Below are 20068 nucleotides of genomic sequence, written 5' to 3' on the forward strand. Positions count from 1 at the left end.
CCAAAACAAATGAAATGGATATGGGCTTCATGAACCGAAGCTCTGCTCTTTTAGTAGAAGCTTGTTGCGTGGGACACCTCAAGTTATACAGCTCAAGATAACAATAGGTTGACAACGTGAGCCATTTGCCAATGATTCATTTGTTGCGTTTAAACTTCGAACATTCTAAACCTAAATGTGTAATGCCTACCTGATACAAAAGAGAAGATGAAATAACTAACATAATTTAAGGATTCTCAACTTAATTAGCGATTAAATCATATAAACCTATGAAAGAGCATGTTTTCCAAATATAAACCTATGTAAAATCTTATATAAGATATACAAAGTTATTGCTCGTTTTATATCAAGCAAGGAGAATTAAGTTAGAATATGTTACCTTAACGTAAAGGTTATATCCACATTGATGTTCTTTAAAACAAGTAATTGAGGAGAAAACAAGAGTGAAAGAGAAACTGTTTTCATTCTAATAAACATACGTCAAAGGTCCAATGACAAATTATATCTATCGCAGTTTTAAGTATTATAATATCAATAAATATACATTGATAAGTAGTAATATTAATTCACAAAATAAATAAAGGAAAATCTAACATGAAATTGAACCTGCAGGCCTGTAAATTTTTATTTTGCATTAAAGTGTTCCTGCTGATCTAGGTTTAATTTAGATCCGCCACTGCCCCCACTCAATTTCAATTTTTTTAAAAATACTAGTATAATATTCGACTATCGTTTACACTTTATAATCTTTGATTTTGTTTCCTTTATCAAAAAGTTTTCATATGTAAAGTGAGAGATATTATCTTATCTCTATTGCTTCAAAATTAGCTGTGAAAAATTTGTTAAAAAAAAAAGAGATTTTTTTCATATTTTATATAAAAGGCTGTACCACTGTGAAAACATAGCACAGTAAGGAGAAGACTCTACCAGACTTGACAGTGTCTTATTTTTGGTATGCTTAGCTCATGAATAATGAATGCATTTTCAAGTTTACGGGGAAAAGAATTTCCAAATTTGTATCAAATATATTTTATTCATACGCATTATTTCTGTCCATGAATTTGGTGTAGAGAAAATGTCTACCATCACTCTCCCTCTTGGCTATTATTTTTCTCATTTTCACTCTGTACAAGATGCATGAACAAAATATGTCCTTGATTTGTAATGATAATAAATTGACCATTTACTTGCCAACTTAACAAAGTTTTACACAACTACGTGAACTCTTGGAGTAGGCTAAATATTCATTTTAGTTACATATCAATCAATTCTTTCAACATGTACATGTTTTAATTTTAAGATTTATAATTAAGATTAAAGTAGCTAATGCCCTTACAACACTGATAAAAAAAATTAAGAATACAAGTTTTTTATAAGAAAAAAAATATTATTGTATTCATTTTGTGATTTTTAATATTTTTTAAAAATTATTTAACTAATATTTTAAAAATATTGCTTAATAAGACTTTAAAAATAATTTAAATACATATTTTAAAAATTAATTATACCCAACTTCCAAATTAAACTTTGGAGTTTTCCTTATGAGGTAATAGAAATTCACCATGTTCTAACTATTCTAGTGGCCGATATTGTTGAAATTTAGGATTATGAAGAGAAAGAGAAGAAGGTGCCAATTATTGACGCCCACCACACCTTCCAAGGAGGGCACAAAATTTAAAATCGCCCCCTTCTTATCCTCCAATGTCATGCCCTGCTTGTCCGATTTGATTCTCTGACGCATTCAGTGACACAAACTCATGCATGCACCTCTTCTAACCACCCATATCTATAAAGCTATGTTTAATTTACCCCATTTTATTTTTAGGGAATAAATAATCAAAGAATAGGAAACATGCCAGTTATTTTTTTATTCAATTTATTTTTAATTATATATATATATATATATATATATATATTATATCACTGAGATAAAACTTAATTAAGTATACAATCTCTGTAAAAATTGCAAAATATATACTTAGTCTTTATAAAAATAAATTATTGATTTAATTTTTACTTTTTTTCATACTTTATTTTTAGTTTCCCTGTACTTTAACTAAAAATTAATATTCAACGATATCTTAATAGACTAAAAGTAAGTACATAGAACAAATAAAGAATAAAACATACCAAAAAATTTTAAATAGATTAAATTTAAATTATATTGTAAAAATAAAAACTTAATTAAGTTCAAAGATAAAATACTATTTTTTTTATTGTAAAAATGTTATTTTAATATTCAAAATGAGTGTTTACATTATATATCCATTTTTTTTTGTGTTTAAATAATTTATATTATTTTTTACTACATTAATATTATTTAAACTTTTTTATATAAAAAATAATTTTAAAACTCTTTTTCTATCGCCTGAAAGCAACAACAAAAGGGTATAGAATACTTGTGCAATATTTGTCCGTATAATGAAAAACAGAACTGTTGTAACTATCTACTATATACCACTTGTTCTATATAAATTTTGACCAGCCTTTGCTCCCATGCCATTCTATTCTCACACGAGCAATAGACAACTATCGTTGCAGGAAGAAAGAAAGGCAATGGACGCTGCTGGAACCTATGGCTATCCAACATCACCAGTGAAAAAGATAGAGTCTTACTATGATGTGCCTGAAGGAATGGACATTAGGGGAAGATATGACGAAGAGTTTGCGAAAATTCTCACAAAAGATGCTTTGAAGTTCGTTGCTGACCTGCAACGTGAGTTCAGGAATCACATAAAGTACGCATTAGAGTGCAGAAAAGAGGCAAAGAGGAGGTACAATGAAGGAGCTCTACCTGGGTTTGATCCAGCCACAAAGTACATAAGAGAAGGTGAATGGGTGTGTGCAGCTGTTCCACCAGCTGTTGCTGATAGGAAAGTAGAGATTACTGGCCCTGTCGAAAGAAAAATGATCATCAATGCTCTCAACTCTGGAGCTAAAGTCTTTATGGTTAGTATTTAGTATGCACACTACACTACTCATGTTGCTTTTTAATCATGTTGTATAGATTGGTTGTGGGACTAATAACCTATCACTAACTCTCCTTGTTTTGTTGCTTTTTGAAGAAGTTGTAATGTTGCATAGACTGGTTGAGGGATGAATAACACAAATCAATAAGTTTTGTTGTTTGAATTATTCAAAATTGAGACTGTGAGATCATATATTATAAATTTTAGAAAATTATTAACATAACTTTTAAAATTAAGTTTAAATCATTAATAATAGTAAAATTTTATTAAAAAATATATATTATACTCTTGTATTTTTAATATAATAATTTTTTTAATAAAAACTTGTTACGTTTATGTAACAAAACAAATTGTAAGAGTTGAGTTTAATAAAATTGCTAGCTTTAGTTACATCACATTTGACCCAATTTCTTTTACTTTCTATTTATTTTTTTTGTATAGATACTTCGCAAACCTCAAATGCGAAAAGAACATCTTTAGTTGTCCCAAATATTTTTGAATAACTTAAAAATCCCTTAATTAATAATTGAGTTGAGATGTATATGAAAAGTAAATGCTAATCGGTGTCTTGAATGAATTAAAAAATAAAAGGTTTTTGTCAAAAAATAATAATAAATATTTTTGTTTTTCAATGCAATCTAACGTGTTTTTTTTTTTAACTTTCAATTCTTTAATCAGTGTCCAAGAGTACTTAATAGCAAGATCCTATATAAAAATAGTATCAAGCATTTGTTTAAACTTGCATTTAGTGTCTAAAGATATTAATTGAGAAATTAAAAAGAATTATAAAAAATTATATTAATACGCACTTTTTGTGATTTTTAATACATTTCTAATGTTATTTTAATAATTTTTTATTTTTTAATCAACTTTCTTATGCAACTAATTAGCAACATCTATTTATTCAATTATATTTGGAGGTGTGTATTGAATTTGGTTTATCCTGAAAAAAGAAAACACTGAAAGATGTTGCTCATGTCAAAGGCTGATTTTGAAGATGCATTGTCACCCAGCTGGGAGAATCTGATGAGAGGGCAGGTGAACTTGAAGGATGCAGTGGATGGGAGCATAAGCTTCAATGACAAAGTGAGAAACAGGGTTTACAAGCTCAACGATCAGACAGCAAAGCTTTTTGTGCGACCAAGAGGTTGGCACCTACCTGAGGCTCATATTCTGATTGATGGTGAACCTGCAACTGGTTCCCTTGTTGATTTTGGCCTCTACTTTTACCACAATCACTCCACATTCCGCCATACTCAAGGTGCTGGCTTTGGCCCTTTCTTTTATCTTCCAAAAATGGAGCATTCAAGGTAAGCACTAGCTTTTGCAAAATTGCAAAAACCCAAATTGTGTATAAAATATTTTTTTTTCTAATTAAAGTCAATAATAAATAAAAAAGCAAGTGAATAAAAAATAATATTTTTCTCAAATTTCAATAATATAAAAATATAATACATATTTTTAGAGTCTTAAGAAGATGAATTGACAAAATTGTGATAATATATGTAATTGTAATGCTAGAGCCTTGTGATTGACAGGGAAGCCAAGATATGGAATAACGTGTTTGAGAAAGCAGAGAAGGTGGGAGGAATTGAAAGAGGAAGCATTAGGGCCACGGTTCTGATTGAAACACTGCCAGCTGTGTTCCAAATGAATGAAATTCTGTATGAGCTAAAGGACCACTCTGTGGGTCTGAACTGTGGTCGTTGGGATTACATTTTCAGTTATGTTAAGACCTTTCAGGCTCATCCAAATCGTTTGCTACCAGACAGGGTTCAGGTTGGCATGACTCAACACTTCATGAAGAGTTACTCTGATCTTCTCATCAGGACGTGCCATAGACGCGGTGTGCATGCTATGGGAGGAATGGTTTGTGATCAAACTATTTTGCTTTACTACTACTAGCCATGCATATTCACTTCTAAGTAGTTCTGACTTCAACAAAATGGCATGCATATATATAGATTAGGAAAGTGGTTGTTACACGAGATGAATCGGAAAAAATAGATAAATAATATGTTAGATAATACTGTGTAAATATATGAGTATGATTGTTGTATAAATTATAGACTATACAATGTTGGATTCTTAGTTGTTAATCGATAGTAAAATTTAGTTTATTCAGTCTTTTTTTTATTTGAATAAATGATTATAAAAATGATAATTTATTTCCCCTTTTTTATTTATTATTTTTAAATATTGTATACAAAAAATAATAGAAAAAAATTTGTTCATTTTTATTGAAAATTTTAATTAAGGAACAAAGAAAAATAAAAATAAGGTGACATTTTTTGTATATATTTGTAAAAATAAGATATGGACACAGAAAATAATTTGCTAAACAAAACAGACCCTTATAAAGTGATCTCTAGGCATGTCTAGAAATCAATCAAACAAGAGGCCATACAAACTCGTCATATAAACGTGTGTCGCAGATAAATTTTTAAATAAGTTTTTATAAGAAAAAATATATAATTTCTAAAGTTAAATAAATTAAAAAAATAAAGAAATATAAGTGGAATTTACTTTATTATTTAATTTTTTACTGTGTAAATACTATTGAGAAGCTGATTCAAACTGTACCCATGTACAAAATGTTTCCAATCAATCAAAATCGTTGAACAGGCAGCACAGATTCCAATTAAAGATGATCCAGTGGCTAACGAGGCAGCACTGGAACTAGTAAGGAAGGACAAGCTTAGAGAAGTGAAAGCAGGGCACGATGGCACATGGGCTGCACACCCAGGCCTTATTCCAGCATGCATGCAGGTTTTCAACAACAACATGGGCAGTGATCCTAATCAAATAAACACAATGAAACGTGATGATGCTGCAAACTTAACTGAAGAAGACCTCTTGCAAATACCAAGAGGAGCACGCACTGTGGAAGGTCTGCGATTAAACACGAGGGTGGGAATTCAATATGTGGCTGCATGGCTCGCTGGAACTGGTTCAGTGCCTCTTTACAACCTCATGGAAGATGCTGCCACTGCTGAACTCAGCAGAGTGCAGAACTGGCAGTGGCTCAAGTATGAAGTGGAACTTGATGGAGATGGATTTGGAGTGAGAGTGAATAAAGAACTCTTTGGTAGAGTGGTTGAAGAGGAGATGGGTAGGATTGAAAAGGAGGTGGGAATAGAGAAGTTTAAAAAGGGGATGTACAACGAGGCTTGCAAGATCTTCACCCGGCAGTGCACATCTCCAATATTGGATGATTTTCTTACTCTGGATGCTTATAATTATATTGTAGTACATCACCCCAGGGAACCATCAAAGCTTTGAACTTTGAGGTGGGGTTCTTTATGCCTAATGTTTGGTTGATTTGAATTCTGTCTTGTGTGTGTACCTAAGTCGCCCTTGTGTGGGAACCTAAGGGCCTAGGACCCTCATAATTATGGGTATAAGAGAAAAGAATAAAGTTTGTGATTCCAGCTATTTTGAATGATGGTCGACCATGCCCTAAATAATCTAAATAACTGTGCTATAATACTAGTCTTTGAAATAACTATCGGAAGCGATTGATGATGTTAGCTCGAAAATCATTTTCTGCTGTAAAATCAGTATGACGGTGTTGAGAAACACGACGAGAGCCAAAAAGAGAATTGAGAAAAAGTAAAAATATGAAACAAAATATAGCGAAAAGAGTGTGATCCTAGTCTAATACATGACGTATATAAAGAAAGGAACTAACATTGCATGGAGCAAAATCTTCGAATTTTTCATCTGTTGCTTTGCAATGGAGGACTGAAGGATTGACAGAACAGCATTCGCTGCGGGATTACAGCACATGTATTTCATTCCAGACCAGAGTTTTAAGAAAATTTTGTTTACAGCTTGTCCTAATTGTTTACATTTTCCAGTTAACAGTATCTATGAGAATATGCAGGCACAAGCATCAGTTTTCTCCTTTTTTTCCTAGATAGAGTTAGACATAGCTAATTGGGGAGAGCAGAAATTAATTCATGTTTCTCTACCATTGAACCGAAATCCATGTGGTTGGTTCTATATGTCAGTTTTACGCAACCTAGTTTATTATCAAAATAACTGCTAAACTCCATCCACATTTATTGGCTGTATTGCTTAATCAATTGAAAACATAATGGCCCGGCCCGAAATTCAATTGATAACAAGGTAAAGGATACTCAAATTTTACAATTCCTTAGTAGAACTCATGGTTTAGTTTTTGGAACTCCAAAGAAAGCAGGTCCATTTATCATCTGAACTGGACAACCTAGAAGAATGAGTACGAGGCTATGAGCTATGAAATTGAAGTACAGCAAGCACGCACGGTTGATGATACAGCTTTTTATATTGCATTCATCAAATGTACTATTAATGAAAACTTTGTCATCTATGTAATAATATCAGCCTTAAATTAATATTTTAATAAAATTGCACAGTTAGAACCCTTCAGCAACAGCTTCTAAACAGACCATATATGAGCAATTCCTTAGTGTAGAGATAACCTATATGTCCACAGCAATCTTTTCATCAAGATGAGAGAATTCGTGGAAAAAGGCCTTGAAATGCTCGTATGAATGCTTCACGTCGTCAACCGCACACATTTCTCGTATGCTATGCATTGACAACTGCGGTGCACCCACATCAACTGTCCGAATACCCACACCACTTGCAAGAATGGGACCAATGGTTGAACCACAAGGCATGTCATTGCGCACCACAAAGTCCTACATCAACATATATCGTTATAATTTCTCTCTTATACCAGTATTCAAACAACTAACATCCTTGAGTGCTATTTCTGATAGTCCAACAAAAGGGAACAATTTTGCCCCCTAAAATACCTACAAATATTAAAATGGATAATTGCTTTCTCCATGATCTATCTTCCCTCTCTAGAAGCAATCCAGTCAGAGAAAGAAAAAAAAAATTTCACTAAACTGACCTGAATGGGAAGGTTATGTTTTGATGCTATCTCTCTGAAAATGAAGGATGTGACTGCATTTGTTGCATAGCGTTGATTTGCATTGTGTTTAATGACAAGTCCTCCGTGTAGTTTAGGCTGATGGTGTTCTTCATGTTTGTCCTACCAAAATAGCATCCTCAGGAATGAGCAATACTTATATAATATAAGAAAAAGTTAATCATAAAGCACATGAGAAGACATACCATGTAATTAGGGTGTAGTGCATGCGCCATATCAGCAGAAACAAGGAAGCTTCTTTGTATTGCTTTCTCAAGCACCTAGAATAAAATCAGCAGATAGAAAACTGATTATTGAAATCATAATTAGGAGTGGTTACTCCATGTCATTAAATCTTGTGAATGCTCCTATTACACATGCCACAGCCTACAAACTTATGGATTGGTGCTCTAATGAATTAGGAGGACTTAAACAATCAGAGAGCCCCAAGCATCGTTGAACAGCTACTCTTTATATCTGTTATCAAGAATGTCATATGTGCTGCTCATGAATTCTCAACACACAGTTGACTACAATGAAGTCATCAAGTTACCACAAACAAGAAATACTTATAGTTCTCAAGCACAAAAATGGAAAAAGATGGTAGAAGATTTTTTACCTCGGAGTCTGAGCTAAAGGAATTTGTAACCCTAGATAAAGCATTCAGCATAACAGGAGAGCCAGCTCCCTGTGCAGAATTAGATCCACATTCCTCATGGTCAAACAAAGCCACCATTCTTACGCCAGTCTCTTCCTCAAGACTGCTGTGAGAGGATGTGGAGTCTATCAGTGCCTGAAATATAAACCATCGGTCAACATAGGATAATCAACATTTACTACATAAAATTTTCAAAGAAAAAATAATTTTACACACCATGCACAATCAACATTCTAATTTCCAAGTTGACAGTCATGCGATCCAAGATTAAGTTCTACTTTCAAAAAATCCCTTTCATCAGTCAGAAACAAGCACCCATTGGCATTTGTATCCGTGATGCTGCCATTGGATTGAATCTTAAGTTGGTTATGGAGTTTTCTACAAAATTGAGCCACACCTGAGAAAATCTTTACCTACAACTAAGCCAGAGGTTGGTAAAACAAACTACAAAAGCAAAAAACAAAGGGTTCACATAGAAAATAATCACTTGGTCAGCAAGACTAAAAGTATATGAGTCTGAAAAATCGGTAGCTTGGTGAACAAAGCAGTTTATTTACCATCTCTAAATATCAACTTCATCAACCCATGGGTGCATAACTGCAAAACTATTAAATAATATTTAAGGAAGCTCGCCTACCTTTTGATGTCTGGAATGGAGAGTCAAGAGAAACCCATATATTTACATTAATTTACATCAACAAACTACATAAATAAATGCAGCAAATGGATAAGAGAAATCAACTGGATTTGAACCAGTGATCTCTCTCAATTCACACTTTCTCATACATGTGAGAAAATGCAAGTAGACCCAGAGTTCATTGTCTGTAGTCATTCTATAGCGTAAATTATGATGATGTTCTAAACTCATGGGAAAGTGATAACTAGAAGCTTTGTCTTTGCATTATAAAAGGAATTTAAAGTTCAAAATTCCCCAATTTATGGTAGTAGGTATCATTCAAAATGGCATAATTCAAAATCAATATTATACTTAAAAGTTCATATATAATATATTCACTTGAAATTTGACCAGAGAAAAAATCTCTACAGATCCTAGACCTTTAATGAGCAGAAGGACATGCAGAGATTATCCAGCCGTCCTGAAAATATGAATTCCTTGGCAGCTCCAGCAACAACACTTGGTTGGGTATCACAGACTTGTAACTCTAACTCACAAATATCACCAGGTTCACACCCAAGCTTGCTTGCGAGCAACTGAGGAAAAGAGAAAAGAAGAAAGTCACCAACAACTAAACCCACAATCATTATTTACAGGTCACGAGGTCAAGACCCAGATAATGTGTTATAATTGCTTGTGGCAAACGTTAAAAGAAAATGTAACTGAAATAAAATATCAATTAACGCAATGACAATGCCAAAGCCTGTTAACCTGTAGTAGAAGAGAGTGGTGCTTCATATTGCTAGTATTTGTTTTATCATTTGCTTTCTTACCATCACTCTGCTTTCCACTTTCAGCTGAACCATTTTCAGATACCTCTTTATTAAGCAATTCCTGCAAGACAGAGCTGAAACTCATGGAATGTGTAAAAGCTAAATCCAATAATAAAAAATAAATACTTTGAATCTGAATAAACAATATATGTGGAAGCTTATTTCTGCGAGGGAACTACATACAAATACAAGTATCAACACATACCTGCACAAAAACTATTTCATCAGAACACAAGCATAACATATACAAGTTAAAATACCAGGTGTTGCAACTTAGGAAGAATGATTCTTATCTAACAAAAATATACATCTTTAACCAGTAATTGAACTCTCTAACCACAAGCAAACAAAAAAAGTAAAATATACTAAACATATTAAGTACATCTAACGTTGTACTTAAGCATTAAACCTCCCAAACTCCCCAGCCATAATTATTTTCAATAGAATGCTATCTTTGATAACAATATTACCTTAATCAACGTTGCTAATATGGGAAGAAGTTGAGTCTGAGTGTTAGCTTTGAATCCATCGTTAACATTCCTAATCAAGCACGTCGTATGTCAGTCAACAAAAAACAAGGAAGAAGATAACAATCAAGCAAACAAGCAAACAAGCAAAATATCAGCCAATAAGAAGCATCTATTCTCAGATGAGCAGCAAGAAGACCTGTCCAAGTGAATTGCTAAAGTTGGGATCCGCATTATTGGTTCCTCAATTCTAACAAGCCGGTGCAAGTAAGAAGTAGAACCCCCTTTTTCTTCTCGAATTATTACCCTTCCAGCAACAGTCAAGTCCCTATCAAACCACGTATGCCACAAGCCACCACCATAAGTCTGAACCCCAACCTCCAAAAATCCACCCTTAACCACCTGCCAAAAATATAACCCATATCATCAAGTTATGTGTTATAAAGATCACATGTTTACAACAATAATTAAATAATTTATCAATGCAGAGCTTTACCTTGCTTACTGGCTTTAGTTTCAGACAAGGACTATCAGTGTGAGCACCAACTATGTAAAATCCATTCCCAGCAACATATCTGAGTGAGCACGAATGTGAGAATAATAGACTAAATACAAGTTACCCAATCAAGTTCAAAATGGCATATTAACCTTCATTTTCGAATTCCTAATTGAAAAAATACTTATGTTTTGCCCTTTATAAGAGTCTGTCATTACATTTGGTTCCCGTCATTTCTATATAATTTATGCTTTATTTCTAATATTATTAAAAAGGGATCAAAGCTCACGAGTGAAATTTGTATTTTAACCTAATAAAAATTATAACAAGACACTTTATTTCTATTACGCTATGAAATTATCAAATAAAATTCAGTAATAGAAGTGTGTAGATAGCATTTTTTCAGTCACATAATAACATTGATCGATGATGATGACTTTGCATTTGCGACAGCGGAACGGTACCTTTTACCAAGAGCAAAAGCGATGATGGAAGAGTGATTCCTAGTGAAGAAGTACGATTTGCCGGCTTCCAAATTCCACGTGTCTCTCTCACACAGCTGCTCAAACCCCGCGCTACGCAATCGCTTCTTTGCCTCTTCTGAGACGTCGACAAAACAATCAAATGAACAAAACCAATGCAACTATACGACAAATTATTTTTTTTATTTTTCTTACCAACAGCATGAAAAGGAGTTGGAGAAGCATTCAAGAAAGCGATGAGATCGGAAACGACGTCGTAGCTGTGTTCCTTGGCCATGGCAATTGACACCGCCTTCACTTTCACTTTCAGTTTAGAGTGCAATGTGTTGTTTCTAACTTTCTACGTGGAACGCGGAGGTAGAGTCCACTATATATAAGCTGGCTTAGCGTTAGGCTTACACGTTACATTACCCGAATCCATTTCCTAAGCCCCCATCGCATTTCCAAATGTTCCTTTTACACACTGCATTGCACTTCGAAACCTCGTTGGCCCCTTGATATGCATGCTGTAAAATAATTATTAATGTCTATTACTTTAACATATGGTATTATCTTTTAATACCAAGTAGATTACTCAGATGAAATTTTAATTTTAATTAAAAATTATCAAACGTTTTTATGTTAAAATTAATTTTAATGTAAATAGTATCAATTTTTTAATAATAGTATAGTGATTGTGTGGTAATTTTATAATTTAGAGTGTATTGGAATAAATAAATGATTCTAAGAGCAACTTTAAAGGTGAACCTGTACGTTTTGGGCCCATTTTATTTGGTAAGAAACAGGTTCTTAAACCCCAAAAAAAAAACAGTTGCTTATTTTTTTCTGTCAGCTCATCGAACTCTGACACTGATATTTCACATGCAACGGTTTCTTAATTTAATTTTTTAAAAGCAACTTGCATTAAAATTGCTCTAAGTGGATGTTTGGGTAACGTATTTATAATAAAGTTCAATGGGACCCACTATAAAATGAGAAATTTCAGGCTTACCAGCTAATTCCTTAATTTTAGTTGAGAATTAGAGAGATCTTGAGGTTAATTCAACTTTGATGAAAATGATCACTTCAATGTTGTGATTTTCTCCTAAATCCTTGCTCACCCAATACACATAATTTTAGTAACGCCCTAAACATTAAATTCAATAAGTTGTCTTCTCTAATAAAACCACCAACAAGTAAAATAAGATAGAATAAAAGAATAAGATCAGACTAAAAAATTTGATTTGAATTCTCTATAGCTAAATTTTCCTCCACCTTTATTTATACAGAAAAAAAAAAATGCATGCTAGTTTGTCTAATTTTTTAATAATTAATTTTACTTTTATTAACCAATCATAACTGTTTAATATACAAATTACTGATTAAGATTTTGTTAGAGATAAGCTAAATCGTGGTTGTTTACCTTTTTTTTTTTTTACTAATCATATTCATTTATTATCGAATACTTATCTCAATACAATTCACTGTATTTTAACCATTGTTTCACCCAATCTAATACCTACAACTTGTGACAGTCATATAGATTGACAACACAATTGATTCGTACAAGTTCAATTTGTATATTATTAAAAAAATAATTTTATATTATATCTAATTCCAAAACAATTAATACTCTATACAAGTGTTCAGTGTAAACTACTATCCAACTTCATATTATTTTATATACTTGTATATGATTAAGTAGAATTATTGTAACAATGTATAATTAAACTTGAAGTTTACAAAATTATAAATAAACATTAACAAAGTTATTCCAGATCCTTTTAACATTGGTTGTCATAACTTCTAAACATAAGTTTATTCAGTTTATCATTTATCATTATAACTGATGTATCACTTCAATAATACGAGAGAAAAATTATCTTTATAACTATAATATTTTGACAATTAAAATCAACCTTTTACCAAAATGTGTGTGTAGAATTATAGAAATCCAACTCAATAGGGAAAAAGAGAAAGCATTAATTTGCTTTAAAAAAAATAAAAATTTTGATTTTCTATCTCACAGATACTCTTTCGGTCTCTTATATTGTAATAATAATAATAATAATTGAAAGTTAAACTGTATCTTATTATCTTTTACATGATGGTGCATATGGAAAAAAAGTAGTAATTTTTTTATTTATTGTAAAAAGTATAGTTACCAGTAAGCTTCCTTGATAAATTAATTATTTATAATGTATTCTTCTTAGTTGTAAGTGCAAGTATAAAAGACAGGTGGTTGATGATCATAGTTTAAAGGTTATACAAAAATTATTATCAATTATAATAATGATATTCTTACCTAATTATAAATAAAATGACTTTTTTATGGTAGTTATTATTATTACTATTACGAAATTTTTAACATTATTTATTAATATTTAAAAAAAATGAAAAGACACTTCAATAACAATTGTGTCAAAAGTAGTGAAATGGCAAATAATTTGAGGCAAGGGTAAATTAATTTTTACCATCTCAATTTTGTTTATTTTAAACCTTACTCTTTGTTATGACTCTTGAAATATTTAATATGATAAAAAATAAATAAAATAATATATATATATATTTGATTAATGAGCTATTAACATGTAATTTTTTTTAAAAGTTATAACAGATTAGATTATTCTTATTATCTAAATTTATCTTTAATAAAATAATGATGTTTAAAAAAATAATAAACCTTAGAAATTAATAATAAAATTATAAAAATAAATTATTTGAATCAAAATAAATAAATAAATAAATAAATTTATTGCTGTTTGGTGATTTTTATTAATTTATTATGATGTATTAAAATGTAAAATTTAATATATAGTTATTTGAATTAAATTATTAGTATTAAAAAATATATAAAGTACAAGGTACAAAAGAGATTGAATTTTTTAAATTTTTTTAAATTGTCGATGGCGATTTTATTAAAAAATTATTGCTGACAAATTTTTAAAAATTATTGATGATTTTTCGTTTTTAAAATTTTATATTATTTTTTATAAAAAAATTACCACTTATGAGTTTTTTTTATTTTTTTAATTTTTAAAATATTTTTTTTATAAAATTGCTAATGTCAAAATTTATTTCTTCTATCAATACTTATATAAAAAAAATTTAGAGACAATTTTTAAATTTCGTATTTTATATATGTTTTTGAGATAATATAGTTTAGTATATATAATTTGTAAATTTTGTATATAAATAAATAATAATGAGTTGAGTATATAAAATTGAAAAGGCATCTGAATTTATATCTCCTAAATTTAAAATATTGTTTTATCAGGTTTTTGTAAATTTAATAGTTTTGAAATATTTATCTTCAAAAATTACATAATTTTTTTAAAAAAAATTTAATGTGATGTACTGTGGTTTAAAATTTAAAATATGATTTAAGGTTAATTAAATTTAAATAATCACATGTGAAAATATTAAAAAAATTATAAATAAAATAACACATATGATCTGAAATACGTAATATAAGAGAGATTACATAATTCAATAAAAACAATTATATCATAAAACTCTCCGAAATTTAAAGTGAGTAAATATTTAGATTTGTATTTAAGCATAAATAATATAAATGTAATATATAAATAACGATTGATGATTAATAGATACAAAACGATATCAGATACTGTTACACGGTGGTTAGTTTGGTTGATATTACGCGTAAAATCCAGCCAATAATTGATAGGATCGTGCACGACGCTTGAAACGCGATATTTATTTAAGTCGGTAGCCTCAATCAGAATCTCACACAAAACGCGTCAACGAAGACTCCCAAGGCGGCTTCTCTCATCGATACCCTCTTCTTCACAGCTTCCTCCTTTCGGTTTCTTGTGTCGCCGGTAAGGCCATTCGAAACCTCTGAAACCCATCGAGACGCAGCCACCGTCTAGGGTTTTGTCCCTCCTGCTTTTCCTTGCTTAGTTGCTTTCTTGTTTGTTTTCTTCTCTGATTTTTTTTCCCCAAATTGATAGCAATCGCTGTTGATTCTATTGAGAAAGAAGTATAATTAATTTTTGCTGTTTAGTTTTTTGTTCCGGTTGCTGATTAGGGTTGCGTGAATCATTGATAAACAAATCGAATCCTCCTATTTTTGGGGCTAGGGTTTGGAACTTTGGGATTTTTAGGGTTTCGGTTTGAAATTCATATTTTCTTCGATTATTGATTGCTTATTGAGAGCGCTTGTGCTTGTGCTTGTGCTTGTCAATCACATGGCGGCAGGAAGAAAAAGTGTTTCTCTGAGGCGAGAATCTTACAAATATGGTTCCACCAAGGGTTTTGATGATAGGAGTGGTTCTTTCGGCGTGGAAGTGGGTGGATCGGGATCTCGCTACCATCACGTTATCCGTTCTGAACAGAATGGGTTTCATGGTGGGAAAGAGGAGAGAGAGCAAGGTGAAATCTGTGTTGAGCATGTCTCTGGTTTGCCACCGCCAGAGAAGAAAAGAAAATTTTCTCCAATCATATGGGACCTAGCAGAGGAGGGAGTAAGAATCTCTTCAGAAAGCAAGCTCTCGAAGGTGGCAGTTATCTCTCCCCCTCGTCCTTCTCCATCGAGTAATCCTGGAGCCAATGATGCTTTTTATGGGGATGTTATGGAGGTGTGTTCCCCAAATTCCTCTCATATGTTGCCTCAAAAATATTTCCAAAACAATAACCAAGATGTGGAGGGAGAGAATGAGGTGCAAATGTGGACCATCACAAAGTCAAGATGGGCTTGTGATGATGGTCTTTCGCCAATTGGTGCTGATGATAAACACCAACATGGGAAAGGGAGCTCCAGTCCTGAAACAGGTGAGTTCCAAAGAGAATGTTCAGAGAGCACTGTCACTAGATCATCAGGAGGCAGTGGAAGAGATCATTATCTGAGCCCATCTACCGATGATACTGATTCTAAAAAGGATTTCCTTATGGACTCCATGGACGATGTTGAGGAACAAAGTGATGTCAGTGATTCTCCGGCAGATTCTGAGAATGGTGGTTTGATACATGTGCAGAGAAATATAAACATGCTTCAGAGTTGCAGAAGTGTGTGCGAGTTTGAGATGATTAAGAAAATAAATGAAGGAACTTATGGTGTTGTCTATAAAGCTAGGGATAAGAAAACTGGAGAAATAGTAGCATTGAAGAAGGTGAAGATGAACATAGACAGGGATGGCTTTCCGTTGTCGTCCTTGAGGGAAATAAACATTCTCTTGTCTTTCAATCATCCCTCTATTGTGAATGTTAAAGAAGTAGTTGTTGATGATTTTGATGGTACTTTCATGGTAATGGAGTATATGGAATATGACCTCAAGGGGCTGAAGGAGGTAAAGAAGCAGCCCTTTAGCATGAGTGAAATCAAATCCTTGATACAGCAACTTCTTGAAGGTGTCAGGTATCTCCATGATAATTGGGTTATCCATAGGGACTTGAAGACATCAAACATTCTTGTGAACAATGAAGGGGAGTTGAAAATATGTGATTTTGGGTTGTCAAGGCAGTATGGAAGCCCACTGAAGCCATACACTCCTGTTGTGGTTACGCTATGGTATAGGTGAGTAGCATGTGATGCTATTTTAGTTTTCATTTAAGTTATATCTGTAGATATATCTAGTTTGGAATTTTCAATTATATTGGCAGAGAAATGTATATGTGACAAACTCATGAATGGTTTATTGGTTCTCTGTGCAGAGCACCTGAACTATTATTGGGTGCAAAAGAATACTCAACAGCAATTGACATGTGGTCAGTGGGTTGCATAATGGCTGAATTAATTGGCAAGGAACCTCTGTTCAAGGGTAAAAGTGAACTTGAACAACTTGATAAGGTTAGTCACTTGGATTTACTTTTAGCTGCACATCATCTAGCTTATGCGAGAACTCTGCTATATTAGTAACACTTTGTCAACTTTCTGCAGATTTTTCGAACCCTGGGTACACCAAATGAGAAAATTTGGCCAGGATTATCTAATTTACCTGGTGCTAAAGCAAATTTTGTTAAGCAACCGTAAGCTTGCCTTCTTGTTTTTCCTTCTTAATAAGAGTGCCATGGTATGGATGATAATTGTTACATTTTGTCATGACTGACTGTAAGTTATGTTTCAGGTATAACATGCTAAGGAAGAAATTTCCAGCCACATCTTTTACTGGTTCAACTGTATTATCTGAGTTGGGATTTGACTTGTTGAAGAAGCTGCTTACTTACGACCCTGAAAAGGTATATGTAATTCATTGAATAAATCCTGATTAGTTTCCTGTGACGCTAAACTGAACAACTAACTTATAAAATTCATTTTCTACTTCTTGCAGAGGATATCTGCAGAAGATGCTCTCCTTCATGATTGGTTTCATGAAGTGCCACTTCCCAAATCTGATTTCAGGCCTATTTTTCCTTCTTGGCGGTGCTAGGGCAGGTACTTTTGCTGGATGCATGAAATGCCAAGAACAGTGCTATTTTTACCTCATTTTTTCCAACTTTGTCTCTTACCAAGTTAATGATCATATACAATGATACGATTGCAAAAGACAGGGTAATGGACTCCGTTAGGCTCTTATTTGTTGTAAATTAGAAGCGGCAGATTGATGTGTATAGACCTGAGAAGGTATGGAATTATAGCTGATTTTTTTTTTTTTTTTCTCTACTGGAACTCCATGTACTTTGCCAGTGAAAATGATGTACACATATTTCAGGGCATTCAGTAATAAATGATGATTTTTTGCTATGGTATGTTGTTATCCTGTACTATCTATCTATTTCCAGTTTTTCACAATGGTTCCTTTTGGCTGTCCCACTGAATTGGGGGCATCAAATTTTGTTATTTTTTCCACGCTTAATTTTTCCACCAGGTTATCGTTGTGCCAAGCACTGGTAGCTGTTGGATATGTAGAAAAATAAATCAATTGCAGGAAATTTTCATTTTCAACTTGGCCAACAGGTAAAGATGTCAGTTTTTCAATTTGAAAGTTGCTGGTCCCTGATATAAAATGATATTGCATACTAGGTTTAGAAAGAAAAGAGAGTGTTTAGCTTCCATATTCTTCCCCATTTCTGCAATGTTTCATTTCCCTTCACAGAAATGGTCTTAAATACTTAAATTAACAAGAGGTTGAAATGAGTTTGCATGCCAGTAAATGGGTTATAAGGCAGGGTTTAGAAATAAGCTTTGTGGAGCTGCCGAGGTCAGAGCTAGGTGGTGGTGAGAAGAAAAAAGAAGAAGGGGTTTACCGTTGGAGGAGGGGTTGCAAGGATGCGAAGTCCGCTACCAAAGTTTCCGAAGGAATATTAGCACTCCAGTTTGTGCCTGTACCACTGCTGCAATTGGTGGGTGTTTGTAATTTGATCCAGTTCAATTTAAGTTGCTATGATATGAGGAAGAGTGAGTCATTTATTTTTCGCATTGAAATTCCCGTGGTGTTGGTAATTTATCGTTTATTACGAAATCTGTTTACGCTTGTGAAGAAATGCTGATCCGATGGAATAACTTGTTTGTCTGAAAAAGACATGTACGTGTAAAGATTTGATTTAATTTGTGATATATAACACCCACAAGTCAGAATATAGCTAAAATCTACTATCCGTGGATATAAAAACATATAACAAAGTATTAAAAATTGAACTTGCAACCTGCGCCAGCTCATAATGCAAGATCTGAGCATTATGTTGCCGATAATTTGATATTTGCTCTGTTCAGCATTTGGGTTTCAGCTTTCAAGTCCTGATTGTCCCTGTAAAGGTTTGGAATGGATAAAAATATAAAAATGTGCTTTTTTATTTTCTTAATTTAATTTACAGTACTTTGAGGGGAGGATTTTCATGTGTTTCGTATATCATAACTTTTATATTTCGGACAGCATAATTAAAATAGGAGAATACTAAATTGCATAAACCCAAACATTTAAACACCTCAACTGGGTATACTGTAATGTCCTGCTGGCCTAAATTTTTCTAGGCAAAGAAAACGAGAACGTAGATTTTATTGTTTCGGTTTTCAAAGAGGAAAGAAAGATCTCGTGTAACTATAAATAATAAAGTATTTTAGGTTATGTATTCTGATTCTTCATGAGAAAGCAGGTATGCATAGGTATCTTGAGATATTTAATAATTTAAAATAAGATTTCGGATGCTCCGAAAAAATAAAAAAAAATTTAGTATCACATCACCGTTTATAATTTGGTTCGATTGTTAAAGAAAATCTATTAAAATTAAAATTTAAGATAGGTATCGTGGTCAATTATATTTAGAGTGTAAATACGAATTTTATACCTTGGGTATTATATAGTTTTAAAAGCTTAAGATCAAGATAGTCTTTTCAAGGTTAGAAAAAAAAAAAATTCAGCTTGTCTAAGACTAGTTGATATAAATTAATATAATTCTTTTTAAAAATTTACATGAGTTTTGGTATAGATAGGCTTGCAACCCTGGTTTTCAATGACCTTAATTTTTGCAAAATTTAATTTAACAAGAGTTTTAACTCTATTAAAACTAAATTTGTAGTAAATTTGGTACAATATTTTTGCCATAACATAAAAATTACATTTCGTATTGCTTTTAGTCAAATGAATTTTAGCAGCAAACTTGATTCCGCAAAAAACCAAAACTACTTTTGACAAACATATTATAAGTAGCTCAATTTCCCAACCAGTTTTAAGGAAATCAATATATA

The 20068-nt window shown here is 32.3% G+C and overlaps 3 protein-coding genes across 26 annotated transcripts; 2 read left to right on the forward strand and 1 right to left on the reverse strand.

Annotated features, from left to right (window-relative positions):
* Positions 1–2507: 2507 nt before the first annotated feature.
* Positions 2508–6467, forward strand: LOC113850512 (malate synthase, glyoxysomal). The gene is made up of 4 exons (XM_027481074.1): positions 2508–2949; positions 3954–4279; positions 4508–4838; positions 5595–6467. The coding sequence occupies exons 1-4, from the start codon at positions 2557–2559 to the stop codon at positions 6249–6251; spliced, it is 1707 nt and encodes a 568-aa protein (XP_027336875.1). The 5' UTR covers positions 2508–2556; the 3' UTR covers positions 6252–6467.
* Positions 6468–7114: 647 nt separating this feature from the next.
* LOC113849795 (probable aspartyl aminopeptidase) lies at positions 7115–11783 on the reverse strand. Its single transcript, XM_027479972.1, has 11 exons — positions 11641–11783; positions 11428–11563; positions 10964–11042; positions 10667–10869; positions 10471–10540; positions 9939–10061; positions 9608–9763; positions 8513–8686; positions 8100–8174; positions 7876–8016; positions 7115–7657 (listed from the first exon to the last, which is right to left on the reverse strand). Exons 1-11 carry the CDS (start codon positions 11720–11722, stop codon positions 7436–7438), a joined length of 1461 nt encoding a protein of 486 aa, XP_027335773.1. The 5' UTR covers positions 11723–11783; the 3' UTR covers positions 7115–7435.
* A 3274-nt stretch (positions 11784–15057) lies between these two features.
* LOC113849542 (cyclin-dependent kinase G-2) lies at positions 15058–19531 on the forward strand. 24 transcript variants are annotated; one of them, XR_003502115.1, is made up of 10 exons: positions 15141–15266; positions 15646–16960; positions 17098–17233; positions 17324–17412; positions 17511–17622; positions 17715–17818; positions 17935–18007; positions 18096–18129; positions 18252–18340; positions 18534–18909. XR_003502115.1 is itself a non-coding variant. In XM_027479521.1 (7 exons), the coding sequence occupies exons 1-7, from the start codon at positions 15636–15638 to the stop codon at positions 17811–17813; spliced, it is 1602 nt and encodes a 533-aa protein (XP_027335322.1). In that variant the 5' UTR covers positions 15128–15635; the 3' UTR covers positions 17814–19389. The 24 variants fall into 24 exon arrangements, 9 of the variants coding, with proteins under 9 accessions (XP_027335317.1, XP_027335322.1, XP_027335325.1 ...); XR_003502110.1 differs by having other exon boundaries at positions 17931–18007; positions 18252–18954; XR_003502113.1 differs by having other exon boundaries at positions 18096–18340; positions 18534–18929.
* Positions 19532–20068: the final 537 nt, after the last annotated feature.

This window comes from Abrus precatorius, unplaced genomic scaffold (genome assembly GCF_003935025.1).
Source record: "Abrus precatorius isolate BTA unplaced genomic scaffold, Abrus_2018 Scaffold9, whole genome shotgun sequence".
Lineage (NCBI taxonomy): Eukaryota > Viridiplantae > Streptophyta > Magnoliopsida > Fabales > Fabaceae > Abrus > Abrus precatorius.

What these genes read in the sequence shown, in the direction of transcription:
- LOC113849542 (XM_027479516.1), top strand. Translation starts at nt 15,636, where the DNA reads ATGGCGGCAGGAAGAAAAAGTGTTTCTCTGAGGCGAGAATCTTACAAA. An exon ending in AACTTGAACAACTTGATAAG is followed by an intron (nt 17,234 to 17,323) that starts GTTAGTCACTTG and finishes AACTTTCTGCAG; the next exon opens with ATTTTTCGAACCCTGGGTAC. An exon ending in GCAAATTTTGTTAAGCAACC is followed by an intron (nt 17,413 to 17,510) that starts GTAAGCTTGCCT and finishes GTTATGTTTCAG; the next exon opens with GTATAACATGCTAAGGAAGA.
- LOC113850512 (XM_027481074.1), top strand. Translation starts at nt 2,557, where the DNA reads ATGGACGCTGCTGGAACCTATGGCTATCCAACATCACCAGTGAAAAAG. An exon ending in CCAAAAATGGAGCATTCAAG is followed by an intron (nt 4,280 to 4,507) that starts GTAAGCACTAGC and finishes TGTGATTGACAG; the next exon opens with GGAAGCCAAGATATGGAATA. An exon ending in TGCATGCTATGGGAGGAATG is followed by an intron (nt 4,839 to 5,594) that starts GTTTGTGATCAA and finishes ATCGTTGAACAG; the next exon opens with GCAGCACAGATTCCAATTAA.
- LOC113849795 (XM_027479972.1), bottom strand. Translation starts at nt 11,722, where the DNA reads ATGGCCAAGGAACACAGCTACGACGTCGTTTCCGATCTCATCGCTTTC. An exon ending in AACTAAAGCCAGTAAGCAAG is followed by an intron (nt 10,870 to 10,963) that starts GTAAAGCTCTGC and finishes TATTTTTGGCAG; the next exon opens with GTGGTTAAGGGTGGATTTTT. An exon ending in AACATAACCTTCCCATTCAG is followed by an intron (nt 7,658 to 7,875) that starts GTCAGTTTAGTG and finishes ATGTTGATGTAG; the next exon opens with GACTTTGTGGTGCGCAATGA.